General features: G+C 46.8%; 1 protein-coding gene across 2 annotated transcripts in view; it reads right to left on the reverse strand.

Annotated features, from left to right (window-relative positions):
• The window catches only part of BCAM (basal cell adhesion molecule (Lutheran blood group)), a 261260-nt gene that overhangs the window by 45576 nt on the left and 193424 nt on the right, over positions 1-22260 (reverse strand). For both annotated transcript variants that reach the window (XM_086933147.1, XM_086933146.1), the window contains exon 9: positions 5107-5222. In XM_086933147.1, the coding sequence (XP_086789273.1) occupies positions 5107-5222 (116 nt within the window). The remainder of the gene's footprint in view (positions 1-5106; positions 5223-22260) is intronic.

Raw genomic sequence — 22260 nt, forward strand, 5'->3', positions numbered from 1 at the left:
CAAATAAAATACAAGACAATAAAGTAAAGACTGACACTTTTACACCACTTGTGGCAAAGATTTCCCCCATGTCTCTCTGAATATGGGAAATGGTAACAGACAATACAATTTACGTATTTTTAATTTACCATAGGAAGTAGAAGGTTCCAAATGCAGACTCAAACTGGAAAACTTGCTACCAGGCCGATTAAACATCAAATTACCGGAGAAATTTGAAATTGATGAACCGCATAGGATTCCATCCCATCGCAATCCTCCGCATACTAGGCCAAGGCAAATTATTTTTGAGGTTCTTAGTCACCATCATTTAGTCATGACAAGAAAAGCAGTAAGGCAAATTCTATCTTTAACAGTTAATGACAACAGAATCTTTATTCACCAAGACTTTGCCAAGGAGACTGTCAATATTCGTAAAGAGATTACTGATTCTCGTCCTCAACTGAGAAGTCTTGGTTTTAAATAAGGCCTATTTGACCCTTCAACAATACGTATCTGGAAAGAAAATTTTTCTAAGTCCTTCCAACGTCCAGAAGATTTGAAAGTGTTTCTGGATGAGTGTTCACAGCATTCTATGGATACACAGGAATGTTTCCCTTGAGCAATGCTTTAATATGTAGATCTGTATTTATTTCAGTTCCTTGGTTGTGCAGAAGGATTAAAAGTGTTCCTGGACTAACGTTCGCAGCAATTTATTGTTATGCATAATTTCTGTTATTTAAACACTGATTTAATTATATATTTCTGACTGGATAATTAATTTTGTTATAGATTTGTCACTGGGATCCACCGGTTTGGTCATGCTTGTACAGCGTGTGTGCGTTTCACTTTTATTATTGATCTTTATTTGTTGTAGTCTTTTGTATGTTAGTTTGTATATTCTTTTATCTACTCTTTCCTTTTGGCATATTCTGGAGCTAATATTTTTTCATACTATTTCCTTAATTCTTACTTGACTCCTCTTGATCTTCTCTCTCTTCCTCTTATATTAGGGCTAATGTTCATAAAATTAAAGTGGTCTCATTAAATGTTAAAGGTTTACGTCGTCCAGTTAAACATACAAAATTTTTTGATTATTTAAGCAGTTGCACAGCAGATATTTGTTTTATACAGGAAACCCATATTGATGACAAAATCTTAGATTATATGAAAAAAGTGGGTTGATAATATTGTCTATTCTACTGCAAATGGCTAAATAAATGGTGTGGCTATTAGTTTTGCAAAAAGATTACATTGCCAAATTTTGAGTAAAATTTCAGATACTGAAGAGAGCTATGTCATAGTTAAAATTAAAGTTCATGATTCAGTCATATTTTTACTAAATGATTATGGCCCTACTGCGGATGATCCTGTTTTGGGTCAAGTTCCTCTAATTGTTGGAGGTGATTTTAATGTTATATTTGATCTGTTATTAGATAGATTCTCTCTTACTAAATTTCGTCCTCAACTTTTTTTATGCTTTCAAATCATTTATTCAAACCACAAAATTAGTTGATATTTGGCGACTACACTTCCCCACAAAAAAAGTTTTACATTATTTTCTAACCCACATAATTCTCATTCTAGGCTTGATTATTTATTAGTCTCCAAGCAATTACTTAACTCAGGGAGTACACCTATGATTGGTGACATTGATATTTTGGATCACGCTTTGATTTCTTTTGTTTTGTATTTATATTTAACTTTTACAAAGCAGTCCAGATGGCGAATGAATAATGGCATTGTTCTTAATTAACTTAATAAACCTAAGCTCTTAAATATCGTTCAGGAATATTTCCTTCTTAATCCTGAAGGTTCTACTTCTATGGTTAATAGATGGGACGGCTATATTAGAGGTGTAACTAATTCCCTTATGGCCTACGAAAATAAAACCTTTAATGCAAATATTAAAAATGTAGAAAAGCAAATTGCAAAATTTGAGAGACTTTTTATTATGTCTAATTATCCTCAATATAGAGTTAAATTACAAAAACTTTGATGAGTTTAACCCAATCCTAAGCAAAAGAGCTAGCATTCAGATTTCTAATTCTAAAGCCAAATTTTGTTTTAATACCAATAGATCTGGAAGACTTTTAGCTAATTATTAGCTTATAAAAAATGATAAAAATCTCAAATAAATTCAATTCAGGGCTCTCATGGTAAAATTGCTTTATCCCACAACAATAAAGTTAATGAATTTTTGGATTTGTATTCTAATCCCTATAACAAACCCAGTTTTGATGATGTTTCTTTAATTGATTCTTTTTTAACTAAATGTGGATTACCTAAGATTTCACAAACTGATAAAATGGGTCTTGACTCACCCATTACTCAAGATGAAATTCTGTCAGCCATAAATTATCTTAAAAAAATAAATCTGCTGGTCCCGATGGTATTCCTGCTGAGTTTTACAAAGAATTTCAATTACAACGTATTCCTTTTTTATTTCAGCTTTTTACATTTTTTGGTTCTACAGAAATTACCTCAGGTTCTTTTACTGAGGATTTAAATATTTTACTTCCCAAACCTGATAAAGGTCCCACACGTGTGTCCAATTATCGTCCTATCTCTTTAATTAATCAAGATTGTAAATTATATGCTAAAATACTTGCTTCTAGATTAGCCCCTGTGTTGGATTCTATTATACATCCAGATCAATCTGGTTTTATGAAGAATAGATATTCTGTCAACAGTACAAGAACTTTGCTACATGTTAATAAACAAGGATCAACTTTAACTCTACCATCAGGAATTCTCACATTAGATGCCGATAAAGCGTTTGATAAAATTCACTGGCAATTTTTAATCCATACATTATTTTGGTGACACATTTATCCGCATGATTTTTGCTTTGTATTCTGCTCCAACTGCTCGCTTATTTATCAGTGGCCAAGTTTAAAACCAATTCTCCCTTTTTAGAGGTACAAGACAAGGTTACCCTCTTTCACCACTTTTCTTTCTTATAGGTATTGAACCTTTACTTACTTCTATAAGAAAATTTGACAATATTATAGGAATCAATACTAAGAATGTCATTATTAAAACCATAGCTTATGCTGATGATTTACTTTTATTTATTAGTGATCCTTTATCCTCATTCCCTCCCCTATTAGTGATTATTTTAAAATACTCCACAGTTTCTGGATATAAATTAAATACTAATAAAACTGAATTTTTCCTTTAAATATTTATTGCACTCCTGATATGATACCTATGAATGAAATTATTTGGCAAAAGGATACATTGAAGTATCTTGGTATTCTGTTCGCTTCATCCATAAAATCAACAATAAAATTGAACTGTGACTTTATCTTAAATTATATTAAAGATAACACATCCAAATGGTCCTATTCACCTTTCATGGTGGGGAAGAATGGATTCTATTAAAATGACTATTGCTCCCAAGATCTTCTATATCCTTGCCATGATTCCAACACAATTTTCATTAAAGTTTTACAAGGATTGAGACAAACTTCTTTCCAAATTTCTTTGGAACAACAAGTCACCCCATATTAGTTATAGAAAATAAAATATGCCCAAATGTAATGCAGGTTTTGGATTACCTTATTTTTTTCATTACCATAAAGCTTTTATTTTAAAACAAAGTTCCATATGGTTTAACCATCCCTTTTTAAATAATCCACATATGTGGCTTCTTATTGAGAAATCAATAGCAAAACCATTCCCCCTACCAACTTTGGTTACCATGTCTAATAAATCATCATTGTTTCATAATTCTGTTATACTTAAGTCCACTAAAATGATTTTTAATGATTTAGATTACATTTTTAAATCCCCCATGCTGAATACCGAAGATATGTCATCATGGCACAGCATGGTCATTAAATTGAATAGAAACATCAGTTTCTGGTATTCTTGGATTAATGCTGGTATTTACTATTTTAAAGATGTTTATTACAATAATGCTTTCATATCATTTGAGGCTCTACAAACAAAATTTAGTTTACCTCAGTCTGGCCATGCCAAATATGAATATTTGTGTAATTTGATTTTAGATTAACTTCCTCATGTTATTCCTTCTAATGTTAAAGCTGATTTATAAATTTACATTCAAACTGTTTCCACTTCATTCTATGGCGTTTCTATTTATATTAAAAAATATCTAATTCTCTAAGAAAAAACATTGATATGATTTCAGTATTTTGGAATAATGAACTTTCAATCTCCTTATCCATTGATACATGGAAAGATATTTGGCTTAATAGTATTTCTGGTTGGTTACCTGTCTCGCTTTATCAAACAAACTTTTATATTTTATTCAAGTGTTTATGGACTCCATTGCGTTTATTTAAAGCTAAACTCCTTCAATCTTCAACGTGTTGGCACTGTAAACTACATCCTGGTACCTTACAACATATGCTTTTTGATTGTCAATTAGTTTTTACATTTTGGACTGAACGTTGGGGTATTATAAAAAAGATATTAAATATTCATGATGATGTTTCATTCAAATTGTTAATTTGCAAATCTGTTGTTCTTTCGCAAAACCTAAATGACTGAGAAGGTAAACTCTTTAATTTTCTAATATCAGCTGCTTTAAAATCCATTACATTCTGTTGGAAAGATGTTTAGCTATTATCAGTTCATGCTTGGTGGTCATGGGTTATATTTACAAGAAAGGGAGCTCAGTTGTCCTTGAATGGTATTATTCATAATTCTAATTATTATCACTCTTTTAGGAAACCTGTTGATATTTATCTTCTTAATTATATTTATGTCTAGTTCTCTTTTGTATTGCTATTATAACAGACCAATTTCTATGATATAGTAGCTCTATTTATTGTCAATGCATTAGTTTTATAGCTGTTTCCTTTTCATCCCCTTTTATTTATTTATTTTATTGTATTGTATTTTTTTTCCAATGAATGTTTGCAATTTCGTTATCTTCTGTAATTCATATGAGGTTTCTTATATCTCTGTATTGTGATTAGGTATTTCCGCTCAATGATATTTTTTCTGTATTGTCTTTGTTTGTTTGATATGAAAACTCAATAAAATATTTTGAACTAATAAAAAAAAAAGACTCATTTTGTAACTGAGGCAGCCTTCGGTAGGTGGTCTGAGGGAACACTTATCACAGAATAAACGCAGAGTGATCCAGTTTCTCACCTTCCTCCAGGCGAGTTTTGGGTCGTGGGAGCCTGAGCCAGAACAGGACAGGTCCAAGTCGCTGCCCAGGGAGACGGTGGTGGCTTTGGCTGGAACCAGACGCAGTGGATCAAGATCTGAAATAAAGGAAAGATGTAAACCCGTGAGAAACACATGAGATGAGCCAGAGAAGAGGAGAGCAACAAAGAGACGAGAGGGGGACAGGAAAGCAGAAACTAAGAGAAGCAAAGAGAACAAGAATACATGAGATGAGGAAGAACAGAAACAAAGAGACAAGAGGGGGCCAGGAGAGCAGAAACTACGAGAAGCAAAGACAAGATGTGTGGAAAGAGAAGAAGAATACATGAGATCAGGAAGAACAGAAGCAAATACAGGACAGAGTGGGAAGAAAGAGAACAAGACAGGGTGGGAACAGAGAGAAGACAGGGTGGGAACAGAGAAAAGACAGGGTGGGAACAGAGAAAAGACAGGGTGGGAACAGAGAGAAGACAGGGTGGGAACAGAGAGAAGACAGGGTGGGAACAGAGAGAAGACAGGGTGGGAACAGAGAGAAGACAGGGTGGGAACAGAGAGAAGACAGGGTGGGAACAGAGAGAAGACAGGGTGGGAACAGAGAGAAGACAGGGTGGGAACAGAGAGAAGACAGGGTGGGAAGAGAGAGAAGACAGGGTGGGAAGAGAGGGAAGACAGGGTGGGAACAGAGAGAAGACAGGGTGGGAACAGAGAGAAGACAGGGTGGGAACAGAGGGAAGACAGGGTGGGAAGAGAGAGAAGACAGGGTGGGAACAGAGAGAAGACAGGGTGGGAACAGAGAGAAGACAGGGTGGGAACAGAGAGAAGACAGGGTGGGAAGAGAGGGAAGACAGGGTGGGAACAGAGGGAAGGCAGTGTTGGGACAAAGAACAAGATAATATGGGAACAGCCAGAAAACAACATGAGAGCAGCCTGAGAAGAGGAATAAGAAAAGCTGGGAGCAGAGACACGATCTGAACTGGATCAAAGCAGTCAAGGGAAGGAGAGGAAAGTGCAATGAACACTGCCAGGGACACCACAAAGCAGCAACCTGTCCAAGCCAGCTCCATACAATAACATCCATGCGAGAGGCAGGTGGAAGCACCTGGGCTATGAAGAAAAGGAGGCGCATGTCTTCATGTATTTACTGGGACGAGGCACTGACTGGAAGAGGAGGAGCAAGCTGAGACCGCGCAGACCTTGGAGAACGCTGCAGGAGGAGACGCCGGGTGCTAACTAAGGCAGCCAAAACCATCAAAACCGCAGTCCGCAGCTGTCGTGCCGCTGCCGAGGCAAGGTGAGGCGGGGGAACAGTGGGGGAACCGCGGACCGCAGAGACTGCAGCAAGGGGAGATGCCGGGTGGTAGCTAATGTCGGGTGCCAGCTAACGCTGACGCTGCCGCTGCCGCCTCCGCGGCTGAAAAAAAGCACAGCATTACAGCCGCAGCCTCCAGCCTGTTGCCGAGGCGGCTGAGAGCGCCGGGGTGCCACCTTAGGAGCACCGCACCCACACCCACTCCTATCCATCTTTTTACCACCTCCTCAGCGCCTCCATTTGTTCTGGGCCAGGTGCTGCTGCGGGTGCAACAGGCAGAGTGGACGAAGTACCTCAGGAGAGGCGGCATAACAGGCGAGAGGCCCACGCTGCGCTGCTGCGCTGCCATGAGGCAGGGCAGTTTGAGCAGCCGCCCAGTGGGTCCCAGGAGCAGCGGCAGAGCAGCGTACCACCAACGCCACTCCCACACGCCATATGCTACCGCAATAGAGGAGAAGGGATGCAGCGGTAAGAGGAGGAGGCAAGTCGTTGATGCCCGCTGGGAGCCAGGAGAACTGGGAGCCAGGAGAAACAAGGAGCCAGGTGCCAGGAGACGGGGGCAAGATCGCCAGAGCGCTAGAGTACCCAGGGCTCCGAGTGCCCGAGAGAGCCAGAGAGAGCCTGTGTATCGAGCCAAGGAAAGCAGTGTGGTGCAGCGCGGTAAGGAGGGCAAGCAAGCATTGTAATCCCTGGGGTGCGCATCCCAGCCAGCGCGGAACCTGCTGCAACTCAACACGGTAGGAGCCGCTAGATAAAATAACACTCCCTGAAAAAAGTACGAGGGGGAGGACCTGGAGTTAGAGAACCCCTGAAGGATGGGTTGCATGACTTGTATGACCGGCTGCATCCTTACTCCTGCACCCAACTAGCAGGCCGGGCCGTTCTCCCATCCTCGCATTCATCCCTTCCGACCCCGACAAGTACCTGCCGAATATAGTTATTAGCAAACACGACCAGACCCTCCGACAGGGTCAAAAGGATCGTGAGGTCCCGACCGGGGAAATGAGATCGGGGAAAACGCGACAACCTGTGGAAAGCAAAAAATCCCCCAAAAAATCAAGAAAGACTACTGCGGAAGCTAAAATGCCATTGGAAACAGGGCCCAAATCAAATCCCACGGAGAGGCTGGTATCGGCACCAACCCCTGAGTTAACATCCGACCCTAGACGGAAATCCGGAATCCTAAAATTCTTTTATCCTAAGGACCCAATGGCGGCGATCTACGCACAGACTGCGGAGACCTGCAAGTTACCAAGCCCCATCGCGCCACTAAACGTACCCTCCCCACGGGCCAATAGTTTGCAGAACATGCCAGGCAGCGACACATAGCGTCTATCCCCACCATCGCGTTCGGGTCCCTCTTGCCAAGGCAAACTGGCGTTAGTAACCGCCCAAGTGCACCGTCCCAATATTCCCGCAGCCACAAACGAAATTAAGGGAGGTAGAGCCGAAAAGGACATCTTAGACAATTGCCTCGCGAAGGACACGAGGTTGAATCAGAATAAAAGTGCGACAATCATGGAGCCAGTCGAAGCCAGCGACCACTCAACGGCAAGCAAGGGCGATCAGGAGGTAAACAGGTCACAAAAACCCATCCACTTCACCCGGGCAAGAAGGGGACTCATGGTTAAAGCCTCTCTTCCTATCAAATGACTCTCAACTTGAGGAACTTACTGAGAGAATTACAAAGTATATCGACTCACAAGGGAGAGCGCCACAAGCAGAATACGGTTTTGATGACCGACATTTGAGTCCGGGTATGCTGGATTCAACCCCGCGCGTCCGAGAGCCAAAAAGAGACCAACAAAAATCATCCATAAACGACAGCCTTATTATGCAGGCAAACCAACTACACCCCACCCATTCTGTGCCAATCACAATTTCATGGGGGAGCACATCGGACTTAGAGCCCAAGGACCTAAGCAAAATCCAAAAAGACGAGCCCTCCATGTCATGGACCCAATCTCTGGTAAGCACTCTAGAGCAAGCAATAAGGGTGCTGAATTACCAATCCAACAAAATGGAAGTCCAGATAGACCTTATTACATTAGTGGCTGGGCACAGTTCGGGTATAAACGCAAAACTGGACTCCCTATCATCGCTCTTAACAACTCAGGGGAAATTAGAGCCCAGTACCAGCTGGAGTAATCAACAACGAAACTGTGGATGTGGAAGTATCATTGAAAAGCTAGCAAGCTTCCCGGCCATTTTGATGGACATTCATGGGGAGGTAAAACAATCACGCGTTCACAGTCAGACGACAGAAACTAAGCCTACCCAGGAGAAACCACAATTACTCAAGAGACAGTTCATAAACGGACTTACAAAAAGCAAACAAACAATGGATCATGCGCAATTATCAAAGGAATGCGGTCTAGGTAAAACAGTTTCAGACAACGAAGAAATACAACTTACCCAGCAACCCATATTTATGAACAATCCAACAAAGAGACAAAGAAAAAGGGCACGGAAGGCCAGGCTCAAGTACAAGGACCAATTAAAAGCAGTTCCTGGCAAAATCTTCCCCATATTTAACACCAACATCCATCACGAAAACAAATCCAATCTTCTGAATGGGTCGCCAGTGGGTGAGGTAATTCCTGCAGACCAATTTGGTAAACCAAACCCATCAATCATATCAAGGGGTGAAGGCCCCAGGTCAGGAGCCAAATCGACCCCATCCCCATCCACAGGGGACAACAGCCAAACGGACACAAGATAGAACCAGCAACAACAAGCGCAAGAGCCGGGAAGAGAAAAAATGAAGCTAAAACAAGCGGTCGAATATGGAGGTTGTGCGCAACAAGAGCAGTCATCAGCCCTGGTAAAAAACAGCTCGGATAAAAAACATACTCACAAAGAGGCCCGTAACCCTGATACAAAAATTATTATTGAGCAACAATCACCTACAATATTTGAAAGAAATGCATATGAACCTTATGAACCAGCAACAGCACTCTAAATCAAAACTGTGACAACCCCCATGCGAATTAATGTCCTGGAAAAGGAACGCAAATGTTCGCTACTGCGAAGGGAGCAAAGCACGGCCCAAGTGAAGTTAATCAACACTGCCCCAACCCAAAAAAAAGCAAATACAACCGAGGCAGTACAGAATGAGCAAGAACAACAATTGATCCACCCCGTTTGCGACAGTATTCAACCTTACAACCCGCCATCTTGCAAAGCAAGTTCAACGCAAAAGGAGCCAAGCAATCATCTAGAGCCGTTTGACTTAAAGCTAACTTTGATCCCGGAATATCCAACAAGGGGGACGCAGGACATTCTGAATCGAGGCAATTTGTTAAAACTGTTCAACGAAACATTGGCTCTAAAAGAAATCACTTCCCAGGACCTCTACTCCGTTGAATTCCAACAAAACGTACATAATGTGGCCATTAAAGAAACAGTTACAACTTGGGCCTCAAAGGACCTGGTAGAAAGGATATACCTTGCAAGACCCCAGTTTGAATCATGGGGAATATCCATAATGCGACAACGCGTCCGAGGTACCCCTATCCCTTATAACTTAACACATGTGACCAAAATAAGGAGCAAGGGAGCAGAGGTCAACATACCTCTTGTCTACGTGGCGCCCGGGCCTTCACGACAGAGCGGGCAAACGAAAGTCACAAACTACAAACAACAGGTCTCCATCACGAAGACAGAACGGATTGGTCTTGGATACCCAACGTCCTGTGCAACAAAGCTACCTAACCCAGACCCAAACTCCTACGTAACCCAGCAGTATGAGATGCTCCCCCAGAATCTAACAAAGAAATCAACAGTTTCAATTTGCTCGTGGAACTTGCACGGCTTTCGAGAAATGGCCCAGGACCACGAAACCCAAGCCTTCTTCCTACGACAAGATATAATCTTGATCCAGGAATCCTGGAAATTGGAATCAACTCCAATTCTAGGTTTCAAAGAACACCAAATATACGCAGAAAGCCTCTCCATGCATGGTCATTCCCGCGGCGGATTATAAACTTATGTAACCCACTAATATAACTGGGCATCTGAGGAGATAGACGTGGGCCTTTAGTGGGCCCAAGTGATCAGAATCACCTAAGCCTCATCATCGGGGACCGAGCCATGGAAAATGTTAATATTTAATGTTTACATCCATCCTGACAGAAAGGCACAAAAAGAAAAACACGCGACCTTGCTGTCACTTATTAAGGCCATGCAAAGGAGCTACTCGCAATACCCACTGGTTACTTCCGGGGACTTCAACACGCCCTTATTGATCAAAACAAGGCAAAGGTGAAGATGACTGGAAACAGTGGCGGAAAAAAACTAGCATCCAGACTAAATGAATATGGACTGTCAATCCTGAATGGCAACACAAAGGGGGATATGCTGGCAGCCGTCACATATTTGAGCGGCAGGGTCACTCTATAATTGACTACTCTATAGTAAGTGACGAGTTAATCTCCAGCATCGATTCATTTGGTATAGAACATCGAGTAGAAATTGACCATTTCCCCCAAGTAATATGTTTGAATATTGCACAAAGCATGGCGCCAACAACGACCTCCCTTCTGCATCACGCAACAAAGTTCAACCTGAGAAAATTAAAATGGCGTGGAGATGGGTTGGGCAAAATTACGTTCTCAGTTAAAGCCCATATGGCCAACCTGGGAACCCAAATGGAGGAGGACCTATTGCCAAAGTGGGAGCAAATGATTCAGGTCCTGCAGCAAAAATTCCCAGCAAGGTCAGGGAACTACAGTAATTTTAACACCAAGAAGGAGCCTTGGTTCAACATGGACCCAAGAGCCAAAAAGAGAAAGGTCGCCAAGGAGGTCCGAGCCCTCGCAAGCCAAAAAACGTTGGGGTCAGTGGCAAACAAATCCAATCTGAGGGAAGACAGGAGCACCTACAGGAAGGCTCTGAGGGCCGCAAAGCACCAATATAAAGAAACCATCTGGAACAAACTGCTAACCGCGGGAAAACATCCTAATAGCCGGGACTATTGGGGCATCATGAATGACCTTAACCATGGGGTAAAACTCCAACAAGAAGCCGGGGTCGCAGCAGAAACCTGGATCAGACATGTGCAAACTCTATACAACAACACGGATTCAGGCCACGTTAAAGGCTTAGGGGCAGCTAAGGAGAACAAGCAGGAACCAAAAGGACTGAACTACAAGGAATATAGGGAATCCGAGCGGGAAAAACCTCAGAAGGGGTCAACATTGCCAGATGACCTAACCACCAAAAATGAACTGAGGACGATAATCTCAAGATTAAAGTCAGAGGGTGCAGCAGGCCCAAATGGGCTGCCAAACGCGATCTTTAAGCATGACCCGGACCTGTGGGCAGAGACCCTAACGCCTCTGTTCAACCAAATATACAAACTAGCAGAGCTCCCCGCCTCCTGGAAAGGCAGTATCATCCATCCCATTTTTAAGCACGGTGACCACCTCAATCCCTCAAATTTTAGACTAATATGTTTAATAGACGTAGAGGCCAAACTCTACGCCTCCCGTATCCTACTCGAGTTACAAGTCTGGATATCAGAAACAAAGATCATGCCAAAATTTCAAAAAGGATTCAGGCAAGGAATGGGAACAACAACTAACCTAACTTGTCTGTCCATCCTAACGGACCAAGCAAAAGCAAAGGGCACCCGCTTGTACGCCTGTTTCATAGACATCAAGTCTGCCTTCGATCGGGTGAATAGAGAGCGCTTGTGGAGAAAATTAGAGAGCTGGGGGTTGCAATACCAACTCTTAAGAGCTATCAAAGCCCTACATCACCGCACTTGGGTAAGAGTGAAACTGGGAAATGGAGGCAGTACAACCAGTAGCATCCAAACGCACCAAGGCCTAAAACAAGGCTGCGTATTAGCCCCCACCCTCTTCAACCTTTTTCTCTCCGACCTCACAAGCGCGATCGAATCAGTAGATAGCCACCCTCCATCTTTGGCAAATAATCCAATACACTACCTACAATACGCCGACGATATTGTATTGTTGAGCAAAACACCAATCGGCCTACAAAGAGCCATTAATAAATTAACCTTGTATCTAGAACGGGAAAGCCTAGAACTTAACAAAGAAAAAACCAAAGTGGTCCGTCTAGTAGACCCGCAACAGTTAAAGTACAAATGGATGGCCCAAGGGGCAATAGTTAAAGAACAAGAGTATTACAAGTACTTGGGAATCACAATAACAAAAGGAGTAAACTACAAGGATCACAAAACAGCACTAAAAGCAAAAGTACAAACTTTAATCTTTGCGTACCGTTCTCTTGTGGAAAAAATGGACTGTCCCAACTATAACCATCTGTTAAAAGCGATGGCAGCGCAGATTATGCCCGCCCTATCTTTTGGTCTAGTCACGTGGTGTGGCAAGGAGGTCGATCTTTTAAATGATTTACAGATTAAAATCTACAAAGCGGTCTTTAATCTGCCAAAATCCGCCTCAGCCTCACAAGTCAGGCTTGAATTTGGACTGCAAAATCAGAAGTTCCGGAGCATGAGCGGCTTCGTGAAATTCTGTTATAAACTTAGATCTGCAGACCCAGATACACTGGACTGGCTAAGCTGGGAGGAAATTAAAAAACGGGGGGAAACCGAAACCCCGAAAACCTCGGGAAAGTATCTGAAACTGTGTGGAAAAGTTGGAGCTGGAAGCAGTCTGGAACAGACAGAGCAAGTCTAAGTAAATTAGCCAATACGTCAGCAAAAAGGAAATCCTTTTTGAAGGACAAAGAGTTATTGGCAAAACGTCGGCACGCCTGGACCATCATGAACTCCTTTACAACCACAAATCCACTTGCATATCTAGTATCCCACTTCAGTGGTCATCTAAAAAAGGCTTTTACACCCTATCGGATGGGGATGCAGGTCTCAAAGGATTTACTACCGGCTTGGAAACCGCCCCACCAGACGAAACAATGTCGCCTCTGCGGATTTAAAACCGAAACCCTTGTCCACCTTCTCTGTATATGTCCGGCCCTGATAAGTCAGAGACGACTCTTATTGAAAGCCATATTCAACGCGCTAAACATTCGTTCTTGCAGACACATAGTCACAAGCTGGCTTGGAGGCTCCTCCATAATCCTGGCATGCCGTGGAGCTAAATTCATGGCAGAAGCAAGAAAATGCTTAGAACTAACAGAACAGGAGGACCAGCCAGACGGAGGAACAACAGGGTCACCCTAACCCTTGGATCTTACACGCCCTGTCCCCAACAAAAAGAGAGGCCGAGAGACAATAATTTTAGTATTTTTAATACATTTTGCACTGTTATTTAATCATGCAAATTTTGTAACAATTTTAACTAATTATGCAAATAAAACTTTTGACTTTGACTTTGTATTTACTGGGAGGCATTTAAGACTCTCAGCACCGCCCTTTGGGGGTCTTCAAACTCTGAGGGCCCTCCGGAAGGAACTGCTGTGTTATCAAACAATATCTTGACCCCTGTAGCGTCCCAAGGCGCTGAGTGCCTGGAACGGCTCTCAGAGTATATTTCACTGTCCCGGAGTGGACGGTCTGTCAGTTTGGGGCAGAGGTGACCCAGGCTGGACAGGATCAGGGCAGTGACACTGGTGCATGAGGTCTCCGAGGTGTGGGGGGGTCGGAGCTCCTAGACTCTGACCTTCTGATGTCACTCAGCAGGGGAGGCGGGGGAGGGGGAGCTCAGGACTCTTCAGGGTCTTGTTTCAAGTTGAAAACCGGGCCAGGAAGGCGAAGCTGGACACGATGGGGGCCCGGGGCAAACACCGTCTGAGGGCGGGAAGCCCCTCCCCGCTCCATTTACATGCTCGCTAGAAAGGGGGCAACCAGGATTAGTCCCCCTAGGGCGAGCACAGGCCCCCCCAATCAGGGGCGAGCCGGCGAGGGGGGGGATAAAAGATGGCCAGTGGGCCAAGAGAAACACAATAAACCCCCCCCCCCTTCTGTGGCGGCAAAAAAATCCAGACAAACTCAATATCACAATGGGTTAGGTGTGTAGGGCCAATAGATGGGAGTTTGTTAGACACGGTTTCATATAAACTTGAGGTCTCCAGGTTATCACCTGGAAGACGGGGTACACCTTACTGGGGTGGGGATGGACATGTTCCTACTGAACATTGTTAGGGTGCTGGAACAGAGGTGTTTCAACGAAGAGCAGAAGGAGGAGGCCGGCGTAGGGGGAGCTCCCTCCAATCAGGAAACAGTAGGTAGTGTGACGAAACAAACAAGAAATTAGTAAAAAGAATAGAATTTACTAACAAGTAGATGGAAGGCTCATACAATGTTGTTGCAATGCCTCACGGCAGGGGCACTGAGGGAGCCAAGGGCGGCGTGCCGTCATAGAAACAGTAGATGCGATGCTCCCGCTGGATCCTTGGGATGCCTCACGCCAGGGCACTGAGGGAGCCATGGGCGGCGTGCCGTCATAGAAACAGTAGATGTGATGCTCCCGCTGGATCCTAGGGATGCCTCACGGCAGGGGACTGAGGGAGCCAAGGGCGGCGTGCCGTCATAGAAACAGTAGATGTGATGCTTCCGCTGGATCCTAGGGATGCCTCACAGCAGGGGACTGAGGGAGCCAAGGGCGGCGTGCCGTCATAGAAACAGTAGATGCGATGCTCTCGCTGGACCCTTCGAATGCCTCACGTCAGGGGCACTGAGCGAGCCATGGGCGGCGTGCCGTCATAGAAACAGTAGATGTGATGCTCCCGCTGGATCCTAGGGATGCCTCACGGCAGGGGCACTGAGGGAGCCAAGGGCGGCGTGCCGTCATAGAAACAGTAGATGCGATGCTCCCGCTGGATCCTTGGGATTCCTCACGCCAGGGCACTGAGGGAGCCATGGGCGGCGTGCCGTCATAGAAACAGTAGATGTGATGCTCCCGCTGGATCCTAGGGATGCCTCACGGCAGGGGACTGAGGGAGCCAAGGGCGGCGTGCCGTCATAGAAACAGTAGATGTGATGCTTCCGCTGGATCCTAGGGATGCCTCACAGCAGGGGACTGAGGGAGCCAAGGGCGGCGTGCCGTCATAGAAACAGTAGATGCGATGCTCTCGCTGGACCCTTCGAATGCCTCACGTCAGGGGCACTGAGCGAGCCAAGGGCGGCGTGCCGTCATAGAAACAGTAGATGTGATGCTCCCGCTGGATCCTAGGGATGCCTCACGGCAGGGCACTGAGGGAGCCATGGGCGGCGTGCCGTCATAGAAACAGTAGATGTGATGCTCCCGCTGGATCCTAGGGATGCCTCACAGCAGTGGACTGAGGGAGCCAAGGGCGGCGTGCCGTCATAGATACAGTAGATGCGATGCTCTCGCTGGACCCTTCGAATGCCTCACGTCAGGGGCACTGAGCGAGCCAAGGGCGGCGTGCCGTCATAGAAACAGTAGATGCGATGCTCTCGCTGGACCCTTCGAATGCCTCACGTCAGGGGCACTGAGCGAGCCAAGGGCGGCGTGCCGTCATAGAAACAGTAGATGTGATGCTCCCGCTAGATCCTAGGGATGCCTCATGGCAGGGCACTGAGGGAGCCATGGGCGGCGTGCCGTCATAGAAACAGTAGATGTGATGCTCCCGCTGGATCCTAGGGATGCCTCACAGCAGTGGACTGAGGGAGCCAAGGGCGGCGTGCCGTCATAGATACAGTAGATGCGATGCTCCCGCTGGATCCTTGGGATGCCTCACGCCAGGGCACTGAGGGAGCCAAGGGCGGCGTGCCGTCATAGAAACAGTAGATGTGATGCTCTCACTGGACCCTTCGAATGCCTCACGTCAGGGGCACTGAGCGAGCCAAGGGCGGCGTGCCGTCATAGAAACAGTAGATGCGATGCTCCCGCTAGATCCTAGGGATGCCTCACGGCAGGGCACTGAGGGAGCCAAGGGTGGCGTGCTGTCATAGAAACAGTAGATGTGATGCTCCCGCTGGATCCTAGGGATGCCTCACGGCAGGGCACTGAGGGAGCCAAGGGCGGCGTGCCGTCATAGAAACAGTAGATGTGATGCTTCCGCTGGATCCTAGGGATGCCTCACGGCAGGGCACTGAGGGAGCCAAGGACGGCGTGCCGTCATAGAAGGAATATGCTACTTACCAGTATGCATCTGTTCTTGGCATGAAGGGCTGCTTACATTCATATCTGTGCATAGATCGCCGCCTAGTGTTGGGTCCGGATGATTGCACATTGTTGTCCTGGAAGAGTCTTCGAAGTATCACGAGATAGGTGGCTCCTCCCCTGGACTACAGTGCGCAAGGGCATCGACTCCATCCTCAGATTGTTTTTCGCCATTGTGGCAGAGATGGAGAGTAATCATGAAAATGATGACCATGCCTGAAAATGCTTCTGAGAGCTGCAGCTGCGACAGGCACCGGGGAGGAGGGCGGGCGATATGAATGTCAGCAGCCCTTCATGCCAAGAACAGATGCATACTGGTAAGTAGCATATTCCGTTCGAGGCATGTGGGCTGCTGAATTCATATCTGTGCTTAGAATAAATAGCAGTGTCCTCCTTACCGGCGGGTGCCCGTGCCAGCTGCAGCAGTCTGAAAGAGAGTTCTGAGAACAGCCTGTCCTACAGCAGCTTGCTGTTTGGAGTGTACATCTACGCAGTAGTGTTTGGTAAATGTATGTATAGTGGTCCATGTGGCTGCTCTACATATGTCCTCTAGAGGAATATTACCCAGGAAAGCCATGGAAGCCCCCAACTTGCGTGTGGAATGCGCTCTAGGGGGAACTGTTAATGTGCGCTTAGCTTTTTGATAACAGATCTGGATACATTTAACAATCCACCTGGCTATACCTGACTTGGAGATAGGGTTGCCTTTATGTTGTGGAGAGAATGCAACAAACAGTTGTTTAGTCTTTCGAAAGTCTTTTGCCCTGTCGATGTAATACAGGAGAGCTTGTTTGACATTAAGGTGTGCAGTGCTCTGTCTGCCACTGAGTCTGGGTTTTTAAAAGAAAACTGGCAGGTCTATATTTTGGTTAAGGTGGAACTGTGAAACCACCTTTGGCATGAATTTAGGGTTGGTGCGGAGCACCACTCTATTCGCATGAATTTGCAGGTAGGGTTCCTGAATTGTGAGAGCTTGCAGTTCACTGACCCTTCGCAGCGATGTAATAGCTATTAGGAAGGCCACCTTCCAGGTGAGGAACTGAATTTCACAGGAATGGAGTGGCTCAAAGGGCGGCCCCATGAGTCTGGTGAGAACGATATTTAAGTTCCGGACTAGTGAAGGGGGTGTCTGGGAGGGATTACTATCTTAAGTCCTTCTAAAAAGGCTTTAATGGCCGGTACCCTGAAAACGGAAAGGTGCTGCCTGTTTTGAAGGTAAGCGGCTATGGCCGCCAGATGGATCCTGATGGAACTGTACGCCAGGTTGCATTGGTACAGATGCAATAAGTAACATATGATGTTTTGCGTAGATGTGTCCAACGGATTAATGTTATTGTTGGAGCAGTAAACAACAAACCGCTTCCATTTGGCTGCATAGCAGGCCCTGGTAGTCGGTCGTCTTGCCTCCTTGGTGATGTTCATGCACTCAGGAGGCAAGTTCAGGTATCCAAACTCTATGACCTCAGGAGCCAAATCGCAAGGTTCAACTGTTGGGGATCTGGGTGCTGAATGTCGCCATGGCTCTGCGTGAGGAGGCTGGGGGTGAGGTGCGGCCGCTGGTGAGGCACCACTGAAAGTTCCAGGAACGTGGTGTACCAAGCTTGCCGTGCCCACGTTGGAGCAACTAGGATGAGCGTCATGGAATGTTGTCGCAGTTTGCGCGCCACCAGAGGTATGAGGGGGGCTGGCGGAAAAGCGTACGCAAATCTGTCTGACCAGTTCATCCATATCGCATTGCCCTGAGACTGCGGGTGTGGGAACCTGGCGGCGAAGTTTGGGCATTTTGCGTTCTCGCTTGTGGTGAAGAGGTCGATGTCCGGATGACCCCACTGTTGGAAGTACGGATGGAGAACCGACGGGTGGATCTCCCACTTGTGCATCTGATGACTGTGCCTGCTGAGCAGGTCCGCCATCTGGTTGTCGACACCCGGGAGATGCTCCGCCATGAGGAAGATGTTCCTTTGAATGGCCCACTTCCACATGCTCTGGGCTAGGTGAGACAGCTGCGGGGGGTGCGTGCCTCCCTGCTTCTGGATGTAATACATGGCGGTCATGTTGTCCGTCCGGACTAACACGACCTTGTTGCACAGGTGCAGCTTGAATGCCTTCAGTGCCATGAAGATTGCCATGAGTTCCAACACATTGATATGCATCCGTTGCTGTTGTGCTGTCCATAGTCCCTGCACTGTGTAGTGGAGGACATGCGCTCCAGAACCCTGGAGAGATGCGTCCGTCGTTAGCACTATCTGTGGGACAGGCTCTTGGAACGGTCGTCCCTTGCAAAGGTTTTGTGGGTTCCACCAATGCAGAGAGCTGTAAGCACGACCGGTCACCAACACTAGGTCTTTTAGATGGCCATGAGCCTGGTTCCACTGACGGGCTAAGCATTCTTGAAGGGGTCGCATGTGCAGCCTCGCGTGCGGGACAATGAATATGCAGGATGCCATCATGCCGATCAGTTGCATGAAGACCTGCGCTGGGAGGGGTCGCTGAGGTTGGAACCTCCGGATGAGCGTTTGCATGCTGTTGACCCTGGCTGGGTTCGGCTGCGCCGTGGCCGACTGGGTGTTTAGTGTTGCCCCCAGGTACTGTTGCACATGGGCTGGCTGCAGGTGAGACTTTGCGTAGTTGAGAGAGAACCCCAGACTGTGAAGGAGGTGAATTGTACCCGACATGTCGCGTCCGCACTGCTCGGCAGATTTGGCCTGCACGAGCCAGTCGTCCAGGTAGGGATACACGTGAACACCTTCTCTGCGAAGGTGTGCTGCCACAGTCGCTAAGCACTTGGTGAAAACCCTGGGAGCAGTAGTGACCCTGAACGGCAGAACCTTGAATTGGTAATGCTGACTGTTGATTGTGAACCTGAGATATTTTTTGTGACTTGGGTGAATGGGAATGTGGAAATACGCATCTTTGAGGTCCAGGGTGGCTAGGAAGTCGCCCTGACGGAGCAGCGGCAGGACTTGTTGTAAAGTTAGCATGTGAAAGTGCTCCGAAAGGCTGTATTGGTTGAGGGGTCTGAGGTCTAGAATGGGCCGCAGGGACCCGTCCTTTTTTGGAATTAAGAAGTACAGGGAGTAAACCCCTGCACCCCTTTCCTCGGCAGGCACGAGTTCTATGGCTCCTTTTTGCAGCATGGAGAGTACTTCTTGCTGCAATAAGAGCGAGTGCTCTGCGGACATAGGACAGTTTCTTGGGGGTATGTTGGGGGGGGGGGGGGGGTGGAGGTTAGCTCTAGACAATAGCCGTAACGGATAAGTTGTCTCACACACTTCTCTGTTGTGATGTTCTCCCAGAGTGGCAGGAACTGCTGGAGTCTCCCCCCGACAGGTGTTAGATGGTCGGGGGGCAGTGACATGAAGTCACTGTTTTTTGGGAGTGGAGGACCTGGCGTTGTTATTGCCGCGGCCTCTCCCTTTGGTGTTGTTCCCACAGTATCCACCTCTGGCGTTTTTAGTGTAGGCAGATTGCGTGTTGCCCTTAGCGTACTGTGAATGCTGTTGAACCTGTCCTCTTGTTGCTCTCCTGTTACCGGAGCAACAAAAGGAACCGCCCCGAAACTGCTGTGACTGGAGAGCCCCCTCATGGATTTCGCCGTCTCAGTGTCTTTTTTCATTTTCTCAAGTGTTGTGTCCACTTCGGGTCCAAACAGGAAGTTGGATTAACCGGCTGATTGAGAAGAGTAGTTTGGATCTCGGATTTAAACCCTGAGATGCGAAGCCATGCATGGCGTCGCAGCATCACGCTAGTATTGACTGCCCTCGCTGCAGTGTCTGCTGCATCCAGTGCGCATTTGATTGATGCATTGGAGACCAGTTTACCCTCTTGGATAACCATTTCTGCTGCCTCTCTGTACATGTCAGGCATGTGCTGCATTAATTGTTCTAGGGTGTCGTAGTGCGCCCTGTCGTACCTAGCCAACAGGGCCTGTGTATTGGCTATTCTCCAAATGTTAGCGGCTTGCGCTGCCACACGCTTCCCAGACGCCTCAAAGATTTTCGACTCTTTGTCCGGAGGGGGAGCGTCACCAGTAGATTGAGAATTAGCCCTTTTGCGTGCATTAGCCACCACGAGGGAGTCCAATGGGAGCAGGCCTTTGATATAGGTTGGGTCCACTGGGGCAGGCCTATATTTTTTGTCGATCCGGGGATTTATAACCCTGGCTTTGGTTGGCTCCTTGAAAATGGCTGTGGCATGCTTGAGGACTCCCTTAAGCATGGGCAGAGTCTTGGTGGTGCATTCAGATGTGGAGAAGGTATCAAACAAGAAATCCTCATCCACTGGCTCGGCATGCATCTCGACGTCATGGTTGAGGGCTGCCCGCTCTATTAATGCATTGAATGCTACAGTGTCCTCAGTTGGTGAAGGTTTTACAATGTAGGACTGAGAATCTGGAGCGGTATGGGGGTCATCAGGGTCATCGCCTTGATCTCCTGCTCCTGACCATTGATTTGAGACATCTTGATCAGTGTCAGTATTGTAAGAGAAGCCCATTTGGCTATAGTCCGCATTAAAGTCCTCCTCACTTTGTGTTGGAGATTGAACAGCATGGTGCGAGTAGTCCTGAATAGGTTCAACAAGAACCGGAGAGGTGGTGGAGACCATCTTCTTTTTGAGGGGAATCCTGTATCCTTCCAAGGGATGTTCAGGCGCGATCTTCCGCTTGTGGACGGTAAGCCTGCCCGACTCCGAGTCACAAACAGTTTTGCCTGGTTGTCGTAAGAAGGCTCATGATAGACGACCTGTGCATGGGAGGACACCTTCGCCATCTTGGAAACCTCGAGCTGCTTTTGACGGGCCGTGGGTGGAAGGCCAAACTTAAGTGGCGTCGAGTCCGCATGCTTCGAACCGGAAGCGCTCGTTTCGGGTTTCTTCGATGCCTGTGTAGGCCGCTCGCTCGACCACGTCGAATCGAGCTCCCGGCACGGTGCGCCTCCATCCGTGGGCATCGACGACAAAGTCGGGGCGTCCTTGCCCGTGGCTCGGACCCTTTTAGCCAGCCCAGTCTTGAGTCCTGAGAGGGGTGGCTGCAGACCTTTTCCCAACGGAAGTCCTTTGCCCTTCTCGCCATGTTTGGTTATCGACGCGGGCACCGACGCCAAGGCCTTCGAGGCGACGGACTTGGTGGCTGAGCCCTGCTTCGAAGTCCCAGTTTTGGTGCCGACAGGCATCTTCGGCGCCGAAGGATCGTCGGCAGCCTTCGAGGAGGTCGTCGACGTCGAACCGACCACCATTTAGAGTAGTTTCGGTTTCGATTTTGGCTCCGTCTGTTTCGGTTTCGATTTCGCTGAATCGACCGATGGCTCCTTCAAAAGGGTCTTAGCCTGGCTATGTCACGGGGCTGTAGACCGAGAGGATGGATCTTGGCTAAGGCCTTTCGGCGATGCCTCTACCGGAGCCGGAGAGGGCTGAAAGTTAATGATAGGCCCCGGAACTGCGGGCGGACTCGGTTCTCCACCAGAGTCGTCATCAACGGCCGCAAGGGCCTGATAGTCGTCCCTTACCTCGACGACGTCCTGGTCGTAGGCGAACTCCTCATCTGGCTCGTCCATCTCGAAATTGGAGTCCTGCTCCGACGCCGGTTCCGACACTTCTTCGGGAACGTCTTCTTCCGCCTCTTCCTCATCCTGGAAGAGTTCCTCGTCCCCGGCATCGAAGATGTCTGCAGGCGCTGGTGCCGACCGCTGGGCCGACTGCCTTGCCGCGCGTCGAAGTTTATTAGTCTTTTTTGAGCGGAACCTTGAGCAGGCA

Source organism: Lissotriton vulgaris, chromosome 7, assembly GCF_964263255.1.
Source record: "Lissotriton vulgaris chromosome 7, aLisVul1.2, whole genome shotgun sequence".
In the NCBI taxonomy this organism is placed as follows: Eukaryota; Metazoa; Chordata; class Amphibia; order Caudata; family Salamandridae; genus Lissotriton; species Lissotriton vulgaris.